The sequence below is a fragment of the Brassica napus genome, chromosome A8 (assembly GCF_020379485.1).
Source record: "Brassica napus cultivar Da-Ae chromosome A8, Da-Ae, whole genome shotgun sequence".
Lineage (NCBI taxonomy): Eukaryota > Viridiplantae > Streptophyta > Magnoliopsida > Brassicales > Brassicaceae > Brassica > Brassica napus.
This window is the reverse complement of record NC_063441.1, coordinates 17,737,060-17,759,793: the sequence shown is the minus strand read 5'-3', so window position 1 is coordinate 17,759,793 and position 22,734 is coordinate 17,737,060. Positions and strand designations below refer to the sequence as shown.

The 22,734-nt window shown below is 28.4% G+C and overlaps 2 protein-coding genes across 3 annotated transcripts; both read right to left on the bottom strand.

Annotated features, from left to right (window-relative positions):
* Positions 1-2,042: 2,042 nt before the first annotated feature.
* Positions 2,043-4,973, bottom strand: LOC106361602 (mannosyl-oligosaccharide 1,2-alpha-mannosidase MNS3-like). Of its 2 annotated transcripts, XM_013801375.3 has the most exons (6): positions 4,888-4,973; positions 4,672-4,818; positions 3,151-4,299; positions 2,891-3,088; positions 2,672-2,820; positions 2,043-2,592 (listed from the first exon to the last, which is right to left on the bottom strand). In XM_013801375.3, exons 2-6 carry the CDS (start codon positions 4,747-4,749, stop codon positions 2,346-2,348), a joined length of 1,821 nt encoding a protein of 606 aa, XP_013656829.2. In that variant the 5' UTR covers positions 4,750-4,818; positions 4,888-4,973; the 3' UTR covers positions 2,043-2,345. The 2 variants fall into 2 exon arrangements, with proteins under 2 accessions (XP_013656829.2, XP_022545861.2); XM_022690140.2 differs by having other exon boundaries at positions 4,672-4,956.
* A 1,606-nt stretch (positions 4,974-6,579) lies between these two features.
* On the bottom strand, positions 6,580-7,185 carry LOC106360010. Its single transcript, XM_013799621.3, has one exon. It carries the CDS (start codon positions 7,131-7,133, stop codon positions 6,711-6,713), a length of 423 nt encoding a protein of 140 aa, XP_013655075.2. The 5' UTR covers positions 7,134-7,185; the 3' UTR covers positions 6,580-6,710.
* Between the last annotated feature and the right edge of the window lie 15,549 nt (positions 7,186-22,734).

Here is a 22,734-nt window from a genome sequence, read left to right as displayed (position 1 = left end):
TTCTGATAAAAGAAGTTCTTAGTACTTGATCTCTGCTTACTTATTGAGTTATAGCAAACGTGATTTTAACTTAAAAGTGATTCATTATGGGTTGATGGGTCAACCATTAACCCATATAACCCATTTAATTTAATGGATCATGGGTCAACCCAACCCATTTAATAAATGGGTTGGGTTGACCCATGATCCATTAACAGTCAACCCATTTGGGTTATGGGTTGGGTTGACCCATTTGACCCATTTTGACACCCCTACCTTGAATGATATTTTTTTATAACAACAAACTTTTTGTAAGGTGGATTCATTGTTGGGAAACCCGCAACTTCCAAAAGTCAAACTTATTCATGGGAATTGAATTGCTTTTCATAGACTCAAAGGTATTCTTACAAATTTAAATTAATCTAATCCATAATTTTATTGTTAATACTCATACTAACTCTTTCATGATCAAACCATTTCAGTTAATAACCATTCAAGCGTTTATCCCGAAACACTTCCTTCCTCGCCGAATCAGGTATTGGTTCATGTTGGTTTAATATCGTTTTTGGTTTACTAACCGGTTTAGGATGGTCCTATTGTAAATATAATTTAAGTTGGTTTAGCATATATTATGTTTAAAATAACTTAAATTAAATAATAATAATATTATGCTTAAAATATAATTTTAGAGAGTTTTCAAATATAGTTTACAGAACATTATAGGTGATGAATTTAATTTATTAAATTCGTTTATTACTTAAAACTAAGTTTTTTAAAAAACATACTGAGTTATAAATATCAATGATGGATTGGTGAGTATAACATGAAAACAAAAATATAAATATCTGATTTTCAAGATAAGAAATTTAGTTTTTATTCAGATACTCAATATATAATATCTTAAACTATTTTTTGAAAAATATACATAATTTATATATATAGATTAATCTTCCAAACTTAAACTATTATATTATATATGAATAATGTTTTTAAATAAAAATAATATCTGATTTAAAATAAAAATAAAAACAACAAATGGTTATTTTCAAATAATGGATGTAATTTACATTATACTATCATTTAACAAGTATTCGATGCGTTTTGATATATCATTATTTTATATTTTCAGAAAACAATAAATTGTTAAACATCAATATCATCTAGGTTAAGTATACGAACAACACAAATTCAAACATCACAAAAAATATTTACATAACCATTATAATACAATAATTTAATCAAAAAATACAATAAAAAAAATATTAAAAAGAATAGTTATATACTTAATATTTGAAAATAAAAGATATTTTTGCTAAAACTGTACTTACCTGGCCAAGGAGATCGACCATCCTTTTAAGGATCGATCGAATGTTGAGCATGTGGTCGATCCGAAAATACTCTGCAGTTTAATAAAATCTCTAAAACATTTATTCCAACACTCAAAAGATAGTTTTGCTAAATATGATAACTAGATAGCCAATAAAATTACAAAAAAAATATTTAAATAGTAAAAAATATGTTAATTTAACGTGTTAAAATTTAAAAATAAATTTTAATTATGACAGGCATTTTAACATTTATATAAATATATATCATAGCCTAAATATAAATAATTTAACAACTTAAATTAGAAAAAAATAAAAATCCCGGGCGTAGCCCGGGTTAATCCCTAGTCTATACTATTAAAAGGGAAGAATTCTTGGTTCTGTAATAACATGGGTGAAAAACCGGGAAATCCAAACCCTGAGTCACTAAACCAAACTGATAACCAGAAGAACAAAAAACCGAGACATGAAACCCAAAACCAGCTGTTTATAGTTTACTTATATTCAGTTATTGAGCCTTTTTGTGGTTTCAGTTTTGTGGTGATTGAGAAAGTAGAGACTTGATTGTCAAACTTATGCAGATCTTGTCTCTCTTTCACAAGTAAGTATTTGGAGATATTTTTTGTGTGTCCAAAAATTTGATGTATGTTTATAAATGGATTATCATTCTTTGCAAATAAAAGCCTAAACGACCAAACCGTCTCAAATGTTAAAAGTTAATCACTTGTAAAATGTATATAAGCAGAAGAAAAACATAATTCAGCTCCATGGTGTCTGATTACAACTTGCCAAGGGAAAGATCAGAGGAAAAAAGTAGTATTATTCGCAAGAAACATACTATTACAAAGAAACAAGGATCTACAATTCATTACTTCAAAACCATTTTATGAGTTAAAACTATAACTTGGATGCTGAAACTTTATCTTACAATTCTCAACGAACTAACCTCTTCTCCAATTAATACTCTGTTATACTATACATCACTTTCCTCCAAGTATCTGTGTGTGTATTTTCTGGAACAGTCTTCAAAAAGGAAACCCTTCAGGTGTTTCTTATTGGCAACGGATGAGCTTCAGTGTTGAAAACAAACTTATCCAACGGTATCACCGAGTCATCTCCAAACAGCAAGTACAAGTACTTCAACGTCTCACCGAGGAAAAAAGTCTCCATCTTATCTCTCCTATGAGGAGGCACTTCCGTTACATCATCCAACGACGTGTATCCACCTGATTTCACCTTTGTGTGCTTTTCAAACGCTTCAAAGATCTGCCATCCTTGTTCTCTGTATCTGCAATTTTTTTTACAAAAAATGTGTGTTTAGCTTTTTTAAGAGTAGTTAAGTATAGTCCTCAATAGTTTTTTCTTACTTTGTATCTTTTGTGATACGGTAGAGAACAAAGAGTGATTCAACGGTTTCAGGGCGCAGTAGGTTATGTCGATCAGCGTGTTTTATGATTATGTCGTTTGCATAAACCGAACTCTTGTTCCCTCCTTCAAGACCATCCTCAGAGTATTCCTGCTTTTATTAGAATCCAATAATTAACAAAACAAGTTCTGCCAAAAAAGGTACAAGCAATAAAAGTTACCTCTGTGTGGAAGTAAGCAATCTCTGGAGCAAGGCCAGTGGCTGTTACTTCATACATCTCAAAGCATGCTTTCGCTAAATCTTCCGCAAGTTTCAAGTTTTCAAGATCCTCAAAGGATAAAAGATTCTCCGCAAGGGCTTTCTCTTTTGTGAGTCCCTTGGTAGCACCAAGAGCAAGAGTACCAGGCAAAAAGCAAACCTAGACACAAAAGAAAATTAAATGAACCATTCCTCTGAAGATTCTCAACAAATGAAACTTACCAGATGATCCATTTTGGGACTGAACTCTCCCTTAGACCCGTAAGGCAACTCCCCTACAAAGACAAGACCCTTTGGAATTGATTTGCGCACAAGCAAGTGCCTCACTCCTTTCATCGCCTCGGTGTACATATCATGCAGATATGTGAAGTTACCGTTCAATTTTCCTCCTTGCTGAAGCCACACTTTGATCAAATACTCATAGTAGCTATCCCCACGAGATCCCAATCTTATGTTCTCACCAACAAACTCACCTGAGTGAGGGCTGATGTAGATTGGAACAAGACCTTCTGTCTTAGGAAGAGTCTTTATATGAGCCAAGACCTTCATAGCCTCTGCACTGTACTTCGGATCACCAGAAACAGCACTGAGGTAGTTAAACTCAAGCTGCACAGAGGCGACTTCTGCTGTACTGCTCATCCCCCCTGGAGCTGGATGAGCCGTTGACTCACGCAGTATGACGTCACTATAAGGAACTGCAGTAGGGCTGGAGTTAAAAGCCGAAAGCAAACGGTCAGCCAAATCTTTGGCAACGTTTAGATAGACATCTGGTTTTGGTCCGTGGTCTCCTCCACTCAGATGGTATGCACTTAGAAGCCCACCTAACACACGTATTGTAGTCTCAAACAAATTAACTTGACCCTTTTGGCTGATCCTCTCCAAGAGATGAGCCTCTACCCATGACCCTGCCTCAGAAACGATGTTACCATGGCCCATTATCATGGCTGTGTCGAGAGCGTCGACCACAGTGGCGCCCAGTCCTCCTAACCCATCCACGCCTCTCTGGCTAATAGGCATAAGCTCGTCATAGCCCATTGCATACTTTCTGTAGCCAGACCATGCGTAGTCGAAAGCTTCCTTTACACTTTGCTGTCTGGCTGCCCATTTTGGGCTATTAGTGGTGTTACCTTTTAACTGTCCGTCGTCAGGTGATAACCGAGGTGGGAGCCTAGGTGGCTTTCTCAAAAGTCTGCCTAGCCTAAAACCCCCAACGAAAGTGACCTTTCCTTTTTCATTGAGAGGAGAATCATTAGTACCCATCAGCATTAGACATGCTATTCCAAAGATCAGTATCAATATAAGGAACTTCCCCGTGCTGCAGCTTGCGTAGTCACGTTTTGTGTTAAGAGTAAGCAAGCTTTGAGACAGAACCTAGAACCAAAAAAAAAGAGGAGGCAATTAAATTTTATAAGAAGCTTTAAGCCATCCTATTACTAGACTCAAAGCAAACATTATGTGTTCACTTACTGCTTTTGAGCCTATCACTCTATAGCTCACTTTACAACATTCTATTACAGCAAGATGCCTAAACACTTTGATTGTAGATAATCTAAAACTAGAGACATCTTTGCTAATTCCTTTCTCTGTCTCTCTCTGATTACTCCAAAGCAGTTTATATATAAGCAAAAGCAAGAACTAGAGACAACCAAAACTATCTACAAAAAGTAATATCACAGGGCAAAAAGGAGGGAACTTGGGCAGAACCCATATCACAGAAAGATCAAATTTAAGAAAAGCTCAAACCTTTAAAGGAGATCGATGTCTGAACTTGGCATTGTCGTAATGAACATCTTTCACTGAATACGGTAGAGATTTCGACATGCTCAGATCCCCCTCCGTTAAATTGAAGATCGGCTTAGGATTCGTTCTGACGCCGATCTGAAAAGGGAGCTAAAGACCGGAGAAATTAAAATAAAATTTCCTATGATTTTTTAGGCAGAAGTCTCTTTGAAATCTTACGGCAGCTGCTTAAGAAGCATTGACCCAACACAACACGAGCTTCCAATTTCTGTTTTTCTTTTTCTTCCTCAAATATTATTGTGTTCTGTTTCAGATTTATTGCTCTTTAGTTTAAAGACATTAATTATTTTTGTTTCACCCTTTACTACTACTAAATTATAAATTTTATTCATTCGAAATAAAAACGTCTACATATGTTAGTAGATTTGGTTATTCGGTATTTAGTATTTTGAAATATATTTAGGGAATAGATATATATAAATTATTTGAGTATTTATAAAATTCTGATTTATTTTTAGTTTAAGTTTTTTTTATTCGGTTGAGAAAAAGAAAATTTACAAATAATTTGGATTACTTCAGCTTACATAAATTTAAGCTTATTTTGACTGTAAATATTTTAGGATAATTTAAAATAGGGCAATTGTCAATAATAGCAATTTTTGAAGTTTATGTTTCAAAAATGACACTAGAAGGAGAAAGTCACAAAAATGACATTCATTAAAGGGTAAAATATCCATAATATCCTTAGTTTAAAATTAAATAAAATAAAAATAAAAAAATGAAAAAAAAAAAAAATTTTTATAGTTTCAGATTATATGTTTTCAGATTCGAAATTTAATAACTTTTTTTTTGAATTTTTTTTTATTTTTTTCAAATTTTCTTTTTATAATTTAAAAATACTTTTTGAAACTGTTTTTAAAATTTTTATTTTTATTTTAGTATTTAGTTTTTATAAAATTTTAAACCCTAATTCCAAAATCTCACCCCTTAACTCTAAACCCTAAGGTTTGAATTAATTAACCCAAGGGTATAAGTGTATATTTATCTCTTTAATGAAACCTATTTTTGTGACTTTGAGCCTGGTTTGGTGCTATCCTAGTCTTTTTCTCTTTAAAATATTTCAGCTTACATATATGGATATTGTGGCATATCGAGTCCTTTGCTTGGTAATATATGTCCTAATGAGCTTGATCGACTTATGGAAACGAAGATAGTTGAGTATTTAAGACCTCGTAAAGACGATTTAATGTGGAAGTAGTCTATTGAAGATGGCTGTCACAACCAGCCTGGCCAGAGTTTGTTCCGTTATAGTGGGAAGGAAAAACTAGGATGATGGATTACATTTGGTATGGTGGTCATTTCCTGATTGGAATGAGAGGGCCTAGAGAGGATGCAGTGAAGATCCTGATTCCTGAAGGAAATCATTGAGTTTTGTGATAAGAGTGTTCGGTTTGAGATAGGACAACTTGAAGTTAGAGGTTGAATCATTGAATATATAAGCAGGGGGATTCAGTTTCTTGACCACATAATTTGCACAAGAGTTATTTACCCTACTACATTACACTGGAAGTAGAGGCAGCATTCTGAGCAAAAAGGGTGTGGGTTATTGCAAGACTTTTGGTGCTTGGAGAAGGAAAAGAGAAGCAGATTGATGGGTTGGAGAAACTAGACTCACCACCATGATTATTCTACCATGAGCTCTTTTAAAGATTTAATTGTTTCGGTACAAGTATCTTTATACAACAGAGACAAACTGAGAGCTTTGTCCTGCCCGTTTGGTGTCTTCCTTACTCAGAAAAACAGTGAACTTGGTATTTGGTAAAACCTAACTCTACAGTCTACACATTGTCTCACTTTATAGATATTTTACCTATATGCGAGTATTTACTAACGTTGGTCATGTGCAAGAACTTAGGGAAATGATTCTCTTTACGATATTAGTGACACTGTGTTCGTTCTATTGATATGGAACAATTTATGTTCTTTATTGTTTGCTTACTACATCAAGTAACTTTAGTCACTTCTATTTTTCTTCCGATTCATCAGCCCTCGCTCTGAAATGCTGAAACCTTAAATGTTCGTGACAGGCCGGTGTTATTAGCAAATGTTATCTTCTCAGGCTCTTTCTCTTTGATGAAGATATCATGCACTGGAACCCAGATCATGAGTTCCTTGCTTTTAACTCCCGTTAGTCTCTTCAACCTACGGTCTTCAACAAAAGCAGTTATCTCCGTGTCATATATCACTTTACGACCTATTGCAGCGAATGTATGCTCAATCTTGCTTCTCATCCTCATCCACACAAACCCTTTTGTTTTGTTGTGGCCAACTTCTGTCATGTCCTTCAGTGGCAACAATCCTGTGGGTAAATTGAGGAGTGCAAGAAGCTCCTTGGCTTTATCCAGACAAAGAGATGGCTCACTGTAGCTCTCTATATCATCACTTACTATCTCTCGTAACGCCATGATAGTTAAAACACTTTCTTTTTTGATTGTCGAATGCTTCTACTCGAGTGTTGGTTTCTTCGCTATATAATAATGTTTCTATGAGGCTTATGATGTGTTTGAGAACGTAACATGAAACATGATATTTGTGTGATGACCCTTTCTAGTCCCCCATTTTTGGCTGGCATCATAACCCTGTGATTAATAATATGCTGTTACGTACATAATATATAATGGAGTTTATGATGTATTTGTTGTTAACTTATTCAATATTATCTTGCTTGACAAGGAAGAAAATACAGGATCTTTCTAATGCCTGAAATAAAATGGGGTTTGTAAACAAATCGATAGTGATGATTATATCCATGCAATCTTCCCGTAAAGCCTCACAAAGAGGGCTAGGCAGCCAATGCCAAGAGTAAGCAGAAGTGGTTTTGAATAAAAGCCTGGATTAGTAAGTAATAAACTTCGGAATGGCGGAATGGTTATTTACATTATTAAATTATATGTTAATATCATTTTAAACTTTTAAATAAATAGTAATATTTTTTAATGACAAACTAGTTGATGCTCTCCACTTTGTGCGGACTAATATATTTACATACCTAACCATTTTTGAGTTTTAACGTTTATTTTTATAAAAATAATAATTAATTTTGATAGAAATTTTAAATTATTATAAATCATAAAACTTCAATATTAATATTGGTAATCAGTGTATTAAATTAGTATTTTTTTGTTTCATAATTTTATTTATGTGATGTAGATTTCAGATCAAAATATTTTCTATAGTAATAATTAAATTAAGAAATTTATATTTGAAATTAAATACATATATTGTATTTGGACTGGAAAGAAATCATGTGGCACTGAAAGGATTTTATAAAATCACAGCTATAAAACATCAACAAAATAATGATAGTGTAGGAGTGTTCAATCCGGTAAAATCGAACCATTTAAAATCGAACCAAATCAAAATAGAGAAAACAATCTGGATATGGTAGTACCGAATAAATTGAATGAATTTTATTTTCAAGAAACCACAATATATAGATATAGTTCAGTATATTAAGCGATCAAACCGAATAAACCAAAGAAACCAATTAGTTCAAATATATTAATATACTTATATATAATTTTTTTTAATAATATGCATTTGATCAATATTTTAATAAAAATCAGAGAAACTGACTATAATATTAGTCATTAAAATCATCAACTAAATATAAGATAAAATTAATGATGATATTATCGGTAGATATTGTTAATATCAATTTTTAATATCAATATCTTAAATATGATGATAATATATATATATTATTTTAAATAATATAATATATATATATATATATATATATATCAATAGAATTGGTTAATGTTTATCAATTATCTTAATATCATGATAATATATAAATATTAAAATAATAATTTAAATAATAATATTAATAAAATTAATGATTTATCCTAAAATCATAGAAAAGATGACAACTAGACAAATTAACTAAAATCATGAAAAACATGACAAGTAAGCAAATTCACTTATCAAATAATAGTATAGATAGATAGTATCATGAACCCAACATGAAGAAGAAGATCTAGAGACAAGACTGAGGAAGGAGTATGATGTCGGTTACCATATTATTTTTAAAACTTATATTTTAATACAATGTATTTGGTATCAAAATATTTGTTTCAAATCATGGAATGCATCATCCAAAAAACATGGAGTTTCTTTGTTGTATGGCGATATCTTTACAATTGTTAAAAATTCATCATTTCCATTATTATTTTTTACGGTTGAATCAATATACTAGATTCTGAACCAAAAAATATTATTAGATCTAAATTGGAATGAGACCAATGTAATACAACAAAGAAAACTGATATTCCAAATGCGATAAAGATTTTAAGTTCGCATGAAGCTCTCTCGTCGTTTTAATTATTTTATTTAGTATTTTTCATTGTTGTGTATGTATTTACGCAATTTGTTTACAATCTATTAATAAATAAATTTTAGTTGTTTAAGAAAAAGTATCATGAACCCGTTTCTTCAACTTCAACGACATTAATAATGGGATTAACGATCTTGGGCCTAGTCCCATCCAGACTATCGAGTTAATAGGCCCATTGTGAATGCTTCAATTCGACTCTCATGTATTATTTTTGTTACCATCTTTTTACGTCAAATGTTCTCTTGGTTAACTATAAATAACGTCACGATGAACCTGATTGTGTGATGAATTGATGACGAAGGTCGAATCCAATAGTCAAAAGACAAAAAAATACGATTATATATGAAATGAATATGATTTAATTTTTGAAAAAATGTCAAATTTATTCAAATAAATAAATAAAATTTTTACAACATGTGTGCTTCTTTTCTAAAGTTTAGGAGAACTTTGAATCATGAATAACAAACTTGACTACATCCTAGACGCAAACCAAGCTTGCATAGTTCCTTCATAACGTTGATTCCCATTCAGCCGCAGTGATGAGATTCGATTCCTTACCACCTTGTCAATGTATCTCGACAATGATTCTGCTGGTTGATGTCCCTCCCCATGGCTCCTTCTATTCCTTTCCCTCCATATAGTATGTTATGAAGTCTGAAACACATATCTCAGTAAGAAAACTTGGTCCACATTCCTTCCATTTCCACCAAAAGATCCAGAATAGCATTCCAGAACAGCATTGAAAAAAAGAATATGATTTAAATACTTATGCTGGAATATTCTGCTCAGGAAATTAGGTGTTTCGAATATTAATTCAAGAAATTGGTGTAAATTTGAAATATTTTTTATCACTGCGGTCCACGAAATAAAAATTTCTGAGAGATGTATATTTGCCTACCAAATATATCATTTTGCACTGTGAATAGTAATGATTTAAAGGTATATGCCTCCCGAAAACCCGACACAAATCTAGTGTTTCTATCTAGAATCTAAAATGGACAACACAAAATATAAAAGACATGGCACTTAATAAAAAACGAACATGCATATGAGCATATCCATTTGCATACGAATGTCTGTGTAGGTAGCATGACAATCACGTGAATTTATAAAATGGGACAGTGTGTCCGATGGCTCGTCAGCTTCCGGCAGTGCCAGGTAACATGATGAAAGGTTATTTCTAAATTTAAATTCAGAATCATAACTCTAGTCATTAAACACCAAATTACAAACACTGATGTTCGTATTTGAAATCAAAATCTAAACTAATCTTCTCATGTAATTGAAATATCGTAACGTTCACTACAGGATCTTGTGACCGCTCTTGTATGTGATATTCGATAAAAGTTATATATAATTATATTGCTCGAGAAACCGGAGCGACTAGTAATTTTCTTATGGTCCTTACCTTTCCTCCGTTCTAAGAGATTAGTATGTCAAATTTTCTTATGAATAAGATTTATATTTCATACAACAGTAATAACTTATCATTAGAAATGAAGCATCCGTCAAAACTTCGTGCGGCATATCACATAAGGTGTTGACTGACTAGGCTTTTGGATGAGGTTATGACGGGCCATGTGATAGTATATGGGGTTTGGTTGGGTCGCATATGCTATGACCAAGAATTTTTACAGTTTGGTATGTTGTTCTATAAAATAAATTTACTATGAATATCACTCAAAAGATTAATTCAATCAGGGAGTATACTAACCCACAAAGTCGAAATTTTAAGATCATGGGAATATTTGTTTAACGGTTGCTGACAGTTGTGACGTCGACCAGCAACTTCAAATAATCGCCGTTAATTTATCTTCTCGTCAAATAGTAAAGGCAAATCGTAGCGACTAAAAGCATAATTATTGGCAAGTATTATAATATTTATAAGTTAATTATATAATTAAATTTTGAATGTAGAAAGTTTAATTCATTCACAATAAAATACATAGTGACTGAGTATTTCACATTATTTTGTTACTCAAATGATATTTAGTTTTTCTCTCTCTTCACTTCTTTAATTTTTTATTGTTGAAAAAGTCAAATAAATCTCCTTCATAGAATGTTGGGTTAATTTGTTGAATAACTATATTGGAAGAAAATATTAGTTTTGTAGTAAGAGAGTAGAGAGAGATAGAAAGAAAAAGAAGGAGAGAGGGAAGGAAATGGTTAGTTAGTGAAATATATAATTTTTTTGTTGGTTACTGGTTCAAATTTCCCTAAAATGTTCTAACAGAAATTACACTTACTAACAAAAAAACCCTAAATTTACTAACTACCCAAAATCACATTATCTCTTCTTTTTTCCCTTCTTATCTCTCTCTCTCTCTACTCTTCTCTCTAAAAATCTATTTTTTTTGTTATGTCAAAATTAAGTCCATGTTCTAATGGTTTAAGTTTTGAATCACTGGAGTTTTTAACAATGTAACTTAAAATCATGTGACTAAAATTTAAAAAAATGACAAATAATAAAAGACCATCAGTGTTTTTTTTTGGTTGTAAAATCGCAAATTATAACCCTATATCATAATTTTTTTCATTTTCTATGATTTTGCAAAGGCTAATTTAACTTTAAACATAAAAATCTCCGCAAAATATATTAAAGGCAAGAATGTTTATCTTTCTGTAACTAAATAATAAAAAAATTCTATGAATTTCTATCTATTCTATTAATATAGAGTCATTTAAAAATCTAATGTACAAGTGTCATGGTTGGACCATCTAATTACTAACTTAACAAATTAACCTAAATATATCTACTCTATTAAAATAGTGTCACTCTAAAAATCAACTGTACAAAAGTCATAGCTTGACATTAATTAAATTACTAACTTAGCAAATTAACCTTAATATATCCATATATTAATTTTGAAATAAATATAATTAAAAATGATACCTAAATAAAAGACTAAGAAAAGTTTTTTTAATCTAAATCCTAACAGGTTTTATGTGTTTTGGGTAAAAATAATCAAAAAAAATTTTGTGTACGCTTTTACATTTTTTGTGGTAATAATATAAAAACATAAATATAATATATTAAAATATATTTTCAGAATATAATTTTAATTAATTTAAGTTAGTCACATATCAATATTTTGAAAATACAATTTTTGAAACAAACTTCTGATAAAATTACTAATAATTCATATAAAAACTAATTTTTGAATTTATACTATTTAATATGCTGCTACATTTCTAGATAAAAAAAACAAAGAAAAAAGTGGTTAATATATGAATAGTAAGATTTCATCAAATATAAAATTTTCACACCAGTATTATATAGGAAAACCAAAAATGATATAAAACATATATCTTTATAACTTATTTTGTATTTTAAATGTTACTTTATAAATAAAAATATATCCGCACAAATGTGTGGGTTCAAATCTAGTTCTAATTAAACAAGTATCACTAGTCTTAGTCACTTGTAGTAATTGTTGCACTACGGTTTAAATAGTAATAAATATCTATAAATATAAAGATATTAAGATTTTTGTTAATATTAATTATGGTGTGGTTTATAAACAGTTGGTGCCGTAAATTTTATTTTCCCAAAGAACGTTTATTTATTAACGTTAATTATATATCTATTAAACTAGTTTCAGAAATTCTAAATTAGAGTGAATAGTTCCAAAAAGTAAGTTAGTGCTGCAATGTAACTGATAAATAGAAGCGGTGCCGGTTCACTGAATTTAAGGGCTAGAAACTCAAAAAAGATTATGAGCCGTGAAAATAAGTATTTTTCCAAAAATATAAAATATTTTGTAGGGGAGGAGGTTCGAACTCCTTACATAAAGATTATATATCAAAATCTCAACCATTACGCTACAAAAAACAAATATTTTTATTAAAAAAAAACGGTTTAATCTATATAATGTTTTGGGCCGGTGACCCCAACTTCTAGTGCTTCTTATCAGGGCCGATACTGATCAGAAGTTCAAGAATAAAAAACAAACTAGTAAATTACGACTACAGAACAATTACATCCAACAATCAAGTAAAACCTGATTATCTTATAAAAATAATATTACTAAATCTAATTAAAAATATAATATTACAATCACGTAAAACGTTCGGCTACAAAAAAGTAACGTTTTATAGTTCACAATCTTTTATATTTTAGCTCACTGAATAAAAACTCTACGGCCTGAGAAGCTGACTTATAAGGATGGTAACCACAGCACAGCCAAGCCGGTGGTGTGTGTCCCCGACTATTTTTTTGTTTCTCTTAAACAATTATTATAAATTCTATGGAATGTCTCCGTATCCAAGATTAAACACAATGAGTTTGCCTACGGCTAATTAAGTTTCTACATCCGCCCCCACATTCACATGGCCAAAGAGTTATCGGCATTCGATTCTATGGTTGTAAAATCTGAATATTGCGGCTGTTAGGATGCATGCACGATATCCTTTTTCGATAGAAGTCATATGTAAAATAGTTTAATATTTTACAAGTGTATATCTTATTTAAAAAGTTGAGAAGCTGAGTAGTGTTACGTGTTTGGGATAGGTGCATAGAAAAAGAAATGGATACGGAATCTTTAGTTAAGGTGTAGTTTTTGAAAGTTGGCCGAGAGGACAACAATCTTTGTCGAAAAATAATCATGTCCAAAGTTACCCCAAAAAAATGAGATGATGTGAGGAAAGCCACGTCAGCCCCTTTTCCTCCACGCACCCTAACTCTCCACGTGTCATCCTTTTCATCAGCTATTTCCTCTTTAATGCAACTTTTTTATTGTGATAAGCCAAAGATTTTTCTTTTTTTCGGTGTTGATAATTTTAAATAGGCTATATTAATGGCTGGGAGTGTTTCACTCACCTTATCCGAAAATGAATCCAGTGGATTATCATTATTTTAAAAAAGAAGTCCATGTTTTTTTTCCCCAAATACATGTTGTTTTAGAGAATTAATCCAATTTATGTGTAAAGTCGAGTTAATCAGAATCTGCTTTATATTTTCAGGTACAAAATTCAAACTAAACAGTAGCTAATGGTACTGAAACGTATATTAAAAAGGAAGTAGATCTTGATCCGCGCAACCGCGCAGATTTGTTTTTAGTTTTATATATGTAGATATTTATAATATTTTCATTATTAGTATACATTTTTAAAAAGTTAATCATATATTTAAATATTTATAAAACTATTTCAGATATAATAATTTATTAATTTTATAGTTTATATGTTGTAATTAATCAATTATTTTAAACTGTCATATGTATTTGTTGCTTCTTATTATATATTTATCTTATTGTATTTTTATTTAGTTATTAAGCAAATTAATATATGTGTGAAACAAAATATTTAAAAATTATTTTATATTATATTTATACTAAATTCTGAACCGGCTTTCGAAGCCGGATTTCTTTTAGCAATATTTTTACTTTTATTTATTTTATATAATATATTATTGTATATAGAAAAATCTTAATTTTGTACATGTATTATATAGTTTGTTAATGTTAATTCGTTATGTTATTGTATTATATTTTTAACATGAATATTTTATATTTATGAAAAGTAAAATTTATAAATTAATTTAATATAAATTTATGATTTTTAGTTCAATAAAATAATTTTATTTTAACATGATTGATTATGATTATAAAATAGATAAATATATGATATATTTTTTCTTCATTTTATAAACGATAATTGAATATATATATATATATATTAATTCATAATAATAGTTCATTGATAATTAAAAAATTAGTGAGAATATTTACAAAAAATTTATGAAAATTAAAATATCGTTAAAATATTTATCAACGGATTTGTTAGAATACTTTTAAATATATATATATATATATATATATATATATATATATATATATATAATAAAAAATATCATGATTAAAGAAGCTACAAATATTTTATATTATTAGCTTTGATGAAATACATGTTAGTTTTTATACATGTATTATATAGTTTGCTAATGTTAACCCATCTTAACAACATATAATATTTTTGAACATATATATTTATAATTATGAAAATAAATTATTAATAAATGGATTAATTTAATATTATTTTATCATATTTATTTCAATATAATAATTTTCTTTTAATATGATTTCTTATGATTGTATAGTATATAAAAAGTAGAACAGAGTTTTTTATTTTTTATTTTTTATTTTATAAACGTAACTGAATATATTAATGTATAATAATATTTCAAAACTAATTGCAAAACTAGTGAAAATATTTACATATAATTTTTGTGAATTAATATTTTGTTAAAATATTTTAAATCAGATTTTTTAGATTTTTAAAAATATATATATTTTATATTTAAAATGAAAATATGAAAAGCTATTATGATTCATGTAGTTCAAAGATTCTATGTGTTATTAGTTTTAATAAAATAGATTTAAGAGAAACTGTAAAGGATGATCCGAATTAAAAAAAATCACACAAAAGTCATGACTTCTATTTTGAGAATAGATAGATTATTGAAATTATTATTTTAAAAATATCAATTTTGATGATGTATCAGTGTAGAAAATTGAAACATATATTATATAGCATATGTTTGTGGGTATGTTTTGAAAACATTTATATTTTATGTGATCAATACTGTAATTAAAATGTCAATGTAATAGTATCGTATAATCGTTATAAAACCGAATAAACTGAAAACCGATGGTATATAAACCGAACCAAACTAAATTAAATATGGATTAAATATGGTAGTTATTTTTAATAAATCGAAATACTGAAAACCCGAAAAAATCGAACCAATATCCGGATTGAACACCTCTATATATTTGAAATTTTTGAAAATTTGATTAGTGTTCAAATTATTATTGATATAAAATAAAAAAATTGACATACATAAAAATCAAAACAGACATCTGCACGGTTGTGCGAGTCAAAATCTAGATTCTAATTAAGATTCATGTATTCTAATGCATAAATCATCGAGTTCCAAGGACATCTTTATCGATAGTATGATACTAGTATCTAAGAGAAAATCTAGAGATTAAACAAAATAAAAAAAAAATTAAAGGAACGGAGAGAGAAAACGGAAAAATATTCGCAGAAGAATCCCAACAATAAATTAAGGTGGCCTATTGGAAATAGAATTTGTGTGGAGTTTGAAAATTTTAAGAGTTAATCGATTTTTAAAAATTAAGTAGATTTGATGAATTCTTACCCAATGTATTGTATAAATTGTCATTGATTATTATAGATTTTCATATATACTTTTCTTTCCAAACTTATCTTTCTATTATTATTATTTTTTAAATTCTTTCATAAAATAGAACTGTTTGAAAATTAAATAAAAATTTTGGTTTTTTAATATTTTGACATTTTGATTTGTCTTGTTTGATTTTTGTTTTTAAGTTTTTATGATCAACCTATGAATTTTCTCATGAATTTATTTTAATATCAAGTAGTTATATTTCATGAAAGATTTTTTTTAAAAAATTGTTATTATTAATAATTTATTTTATCTTTAGTTTTTTTTTTTACAATTATCTTTCACTTGACAATAAAATTGTAAAAAAGTTCTTGTTGTGTTTGTGTATTTGTGTTTTTATGTTTTTGGTGCATTGATTTTGAGAATCCTATGACTATATGTGTATTTGTAAAGTTGAGTGTTATGAGTAAAACTAGAGAGAATTTATGTCCCAATAACAAAAGAGTTTAATAGAATTACATAGTCAATAAATACTAAACTTTTTGAATAACATAGGATTTCTATAGAATTTAAAAATTCACAAACCAATAACAAAAGATTCTAATAAAATTGTAAGAATTCATTAACCAATAACAATGAAATCTCTAAATTTTAAAATTCCTTCAAAATTTAACTCCCAATAACTCCCCCCCCCCCCAAGCCATACTCTCTTCCTGCGTGTAACTCTATAATTGCAGTATTTTCTTTTGTGATTAAAATTTAATAGTTAATTCAGTAATTTTACAACTAATAATCTTAAAATAGTTAAATACCTTTTCTAAATAAACTGTCCGTTTGTCATGCTCTAATATCTGATGGACGATTGATTTTTAATATCTGATGGTCAAAAACTAGCAAAGATTGTCATTGGTCTGAGTACTTTCCTCCACGTTTCAGTCGACAAATGGCAAGTTCCAGAGGTACGGGACACTTAAGGAGTGAGGACCATTAAATGAATTAACAGTTGTATGACTTTTGTCAACCCTTTACAGATAGACGATTTAACAACTTGTAACCCAGACAACAGTTTATGGACTATTCGTTGACAAGATCCGACCGAAAGGACCGATCATTTATACTAGAAAAATGTAATCGTCTCTATACGAATGCTTGTTTTATTCAAACGAGATGTAGGCACATAAGGAATATCGACTGATATAATCTTAGTACTTATTTAACAAGATACGGTAATTCTAAAAAAAGTTCCTCAATTAAGTTCTAAACCTCCTTTTGAAAATTCATTTTATTGAACATTATTATATAAATATAATATTAAATAAGTCTTACAAACTCAATCAGGAATTATAGAATTTCATAGGTTACAAAACCCCAAATTTTGAGAGCCCAAAAAATATTAAGAACTCCCAAAAAATTGTAAAGTTAAGTTTGAGATTTCCGGTGTCAAAGTTAGTGAAAATGATTACTACGAGAATCATAAATAATGCATGGAAGGATAGACGGTCTTCTGTTTCTCACCAAGCTGTCGTCAAACTGTTAGATTAAAGAGTTCAGCAATTTAATGGTTTGGCGGTGCAAACGATGGTTCTTCTCATCGGTCCAGTGTATATTGTGCTTTGCCATGCTAAAATCACCAGCCTTCCTTTCACCCTTGACATTGTCGTGCCCACAAATTCACAAGTAACCATTTCTGTTTGTACTCCATTATTTGATCTCTAGCATGTGTATCAGACACCATTAAAACCTTTTCTCTTCCTGCTGAGGTAGCTGATGTTGTTGAAGCTGTCAACATCTCAACTCTCTAGTTGTTATAACAGATTATAGCATTACTTCAGCAATTTCTGTCTACATTGGTTGGATTTTTGGGACCTATCAAATGGATTATGAGATTGCATAAATGGGATTTTCTTTGTTACACATAATAGTTAACGTTGTTTTCTTTTCAATTTTCATTTAATCAACTTTTAAGTCTTTTACGCATATAAAGAAATGTGATGACGACAATATGAAAAAGACAATCATAATCGAAGGAGGATAATAAGTCGACATCAATTTAAACTTTATCATAAGCCACTAACCTACAACCCTTTATATGATTCTCACCACCTTCCGTTTTGTTCGACCAAAAAGGAAATTCTGATGATAATGTCTACACGAATCTCTGATAGAGAATTAACCAAAGATCACTTTTATCAATTTATTTGATAAATAATTAAATTTAAATTCTATTAACATAGATATATAGTATGTATTTAATGTGACTATTTATTAAATGAAACTTCGTATTCATATGATTTTACGATCATTTGTATTTTTATAAAAAAGTTTTAAATCATTGACAGCAAAATTTTAATATGATACTTTTAATAATTTTAGTAATATATACTCATTTTTAAAAATTAAATGCAAATTTTAAATAAAAATATTTAATTCTTAATATTTTTCAATGTAAATTTCAAAATTTAAATATTCATGTATTTTATATGGTATATACTATATAGTTTAGTTTAAATGAATTATATATATATATATTAAAACTGAATATCTATTAAATTAGACTTCCTACTCATATAGTCAATTGTATCTTGTTATAGTTTTTTTAACCATCAATCACAAAATTTCAAGTGAGATTTCTAATTTTTTTTTATTAATTTAGAGTTGTTATTTAAATATTCAAATTATAATATATACAAAAATATCAAATTTATTATATAATTAATGTGATTTTTAATTTATTTTAATAATATAAAATTAAACAAAAGTGATAGATGATACACAAATTTTTATCAATTTTTTTTATTATTCAAAATCATTATTTTCATATATTTTAATCATAATTAGATAATTTCGTAATTTTAATTTTTTTAAAAAATATTTTTTATATATTAATAATTACTTATATGATTAGTTTAATGAAAAACATATTATATGTTGAGATAGACCAAACTACTTTTCTAAACATTCTTATAATCATTTTCCTACGACACTTAATATATAAGGGTGCGACAGTGCATAGATTTAACTAATTGACTAACTAGAATTGAAACATTGCTAAAATAGTATAGTAATAATATATCGCGTAATTAGAGTTGTTTGGATAAAAATATCAGATAATTTGAATAATTTTTAATATTTTGAATAAAAAATTTCAGGTAATTTTGTTTGCGTAATTTGGTTTATAAATAATATTTTTAGGATATTTAGTTATTTAGAAATTAAATATAATTAATATTTGTAGGTATATAATTTGTATTTTAAAAATAAAAATACTCACTTAGTTCTCAGTTCGGTTTCTATTTCTCGGTTCCAACGATAGGATATACTCGATTATTTAGTAAATTTGGTTTAATTTTGGTTTTGTTTTTTCAGTTGGGTATTGTTTGGTTCTTGGGTAAATGTGGTCAAATCTATGGATCATCTAATATAAAAATCCATTATGAAGAACTTATTTAATTTCGAAAATAGCTTAGAACAAAATCTATTTTTTACTTTTAAATAGGTCAAAAGTAAAAGAAAAAGAGTTTCTAAAAGATTTGTGTATATCGTCTTCCTCGGGTTAATAATCTTATTTTCCAAATCTAAGGAATGACACAATTGATTAGAGGTCATCCTCATCGTAATGATATGTGATTAGGCTACAATTATTAGCCGACTTTAGTTTTTACTCTTTTGTCATCACAGCCGACGTCATTTTGCACGATTATTTCTCTTCAGAAACAAATAGATTCCCTTTTAAACAGATACAAAACATGATATTAAATAATAAATGCCCTCATAAATAACCTTAGTTAAATGCCACCAAATGATTTGACATCACCTTTTCAGATGTGGCAAAAGGAAGTCCATATCAATGTGTTGGCATATCATCACAATCACAGTAATCCTCCATTATGCGGAGAAGTAATTCTGCACAGAGCTTCATCGTTCACGCCTCCATAGACCTTAGTTCTTCTAAACTTTTTTTTTTGAACAACTTAGTTCTTCTAAACCAGACCTCTCTAGTATATTGTTTACAAAATCATTTCCCTCCGATTAGTAGGCTCCCTATTAAGATTTAACATAGTTCAATTTTGCTTCTAAGCTGGTGTTGATATATTACTGTTTTTCTTGTATTACAAACATTAAGTTCATTATGCAGTAGAACTTCTATAAATTAATAATACCGAGACTTTAAAATTTTATTAATTTATTAAAATATTAATTTACAAAAAAATTTTTATTTAGATTTCATATTTTAAGATATATTTATTCTAAGATAAGAAAAATATTCGATTTTAGTATAAAACATTAATTGTTATTTTTTGAAATTTGACATTTATATTAATTTTATTATATTATTTGGTGTATATAATATATAATATATATTGAATAGAACTTAAATGTGATTCTAGATATAATATTATTAAATCTCATCAAAAATATATTAAGTGTTAAAAAAATATAAAGATAATTTCATTGTGAATATAAAATAAACAATATAATAATAGATTTTTACTTATATAAAATATGTATACTATAAATTATTAATTTATAATTTTAATGGGACCAAATATTTATATAGATTTTTTCTTAAGAAAATATTATCTTATTATTTATCGATTTTTATCAAATTTTGAATCGGTCGAAATTAGAATCGGTAAAATTTATTAATTTATTGAAATTATTAATTTATCGAGTATTACTTTATAGATATTCTACTTTATATATATCTAGTCAATATTGGTTCTAAATTAGGAGGTAAGATTTTCTTTTCGTGGAATTCGTAGAATGGAGACTGATACAAAATTAGTTATACCCTAATGATTGTGAAAGATGCACCAATTATTTGTGATGCTATTGCTATGAGAACGTGGAACTGAACAGAGTATGGATAAGGATGTTTTTCTTTATGTACTATACTCATTTTTGGGAGGGGGTCTGATATTTGTGTAATTATTATATTTATATTTAAATTTTATGACAAATAAACGTGTATGAAAACTGGCTTTGTGTCTCCGTGATGGGTAGGCCTTGCTCTTCAACTTCACCCTTTTTACTCCTACTACTTCCCTATATCTTACATCTCATAATAAATCTGCGCGTAAAAGATAGTTTTCTTTTTCATATATCCTATGGGTTAATCTGAACGGTTTTGGAAAGAACACACATAATGCTATAAAGTGAATTGATTATCATACTGTTTGACATGAGTTTCGAACATGAAAAATTAAGTGATAAGTTTTATTCTGAATGTATTTTGAAATTCAAAATGTACATTTAGAAGGTATAGAGATATAAATTTCATTCATCTAACTTTAGCAATCTCTTATCCAAAATTTCAGAATCTTAGTTTTAGACCCAAAAATATAATTCAACTTTAATACGGCCACTGTGTGCCTATCAAAAGCTAAAATCAACGATAGCTTATTAGAGGACATCAATTATGTATCTACATACATGTAGGGGCAAGATATATCTAACTGAACCAATTTTTTTTTTTTGAAAATTCATATTCTTACATTTGCATATAATATAGTAGATAAACTAATCAAGTTTAATGATTTTTTATTAAATAATTGCATTCTTCTGAACCATCAAAGTATCACCTAATATTATAGCTATTAGGACTTGGCAAAATATCTGTAAATTTTGATTCGATTTGCTATACGTTCCGATTCGAACTGAAAAATCCGCTACGAAGCAAAGCAAATATTAATATGCGATATCCGTAAAAATGAAGCAATAACATTTTTAGGAACGGATATCTGATCCGTTATATGCATATATATACATATTTAAAAATTTATATATATATACATATAAGTTATATAAATATTTTATTTTATATAAGTTTTACAGTGTTTTCATTTACTAAAGTTATTAAGTTCGTTATTAGAATTTTAAAAAGTAATTAACTTTTATTTTTGCTATAAAATATTATTATTTATTTTATTTTTGGGTTATTTATTATTTATTATTTTTTACGGATTGAATCGGATATCCGGTAAAAAATTTAATTTTTTTTTCTGATATTCAGGTGGCTATAGATCGAATCGAATCGGATAACTGATTATTCGGACGAAACTAATCGGACATGAATACCTTCAAAAACCCGGATATCCCATTCATGTCCACCCCTAGTAGCTATCATGTGAAAATACTATAGTAAACTATAATCACATTAAAAACATAACAACTGATGATAAAATAAAAAGAACATGTATGCAAATAAATAGTATTATCTCTTTTCTTCCTAGAGCTGAATTTCTTCTGCCGGGTGAAACATCTTCCGACTCGCATTTTAATACTCTCTTCCACCTTGGTTTTTGTCAATACAATTTATAAGACATATTTGTAGAAGAAATTACTTCAAATACCATAAATTGATTACCACTTTTTAAATGTACATTCAATCAAAAATACTATAATATTTAGATTTAAAATTTAGTGATTATTATTTATGGTCATATTTAAGGGATGAGATTGGGTATAAGCTTATATATATTTTATCAATTATTTTTACATTTATAAGGATTATTTTAATCTT

What these genes read in the sequence shown, in the direction of transcription:
- LOC106360010 (XM_013799621.3), bottom strand. Translation starts at nt 7,133, where the DNA reads ATGGCGTTACGAGAGATAGTAAGTGATGATATAGAGAGCTACAGTGAG.
- LOC106361602 (XM_013801375.3), bottom strand. Translation starts at nt 4,749, where the DNA reads ATGTCGAAATCTCTACCGTATTCAGTGAAAGATGTTCATTACGACAAT. An exon ending in TTGCTTACTTCCACACAGAG is followed by an intron (nt 2,821 to 2,890) that starts GTAACTTTTATT and finishes TAATAAAAGCAG; the next exon opens with GAATACTCTGAGGATGGTCT. An exon ending in CGTATCACAAAAGATACAAA is followed by an intron (nt 2,593 to 2,671) that starts GTAAGAAAAAAC and finishes AAAAAATTGCAG; the next exon opens with ATACAGAGAACAAGGATGGC.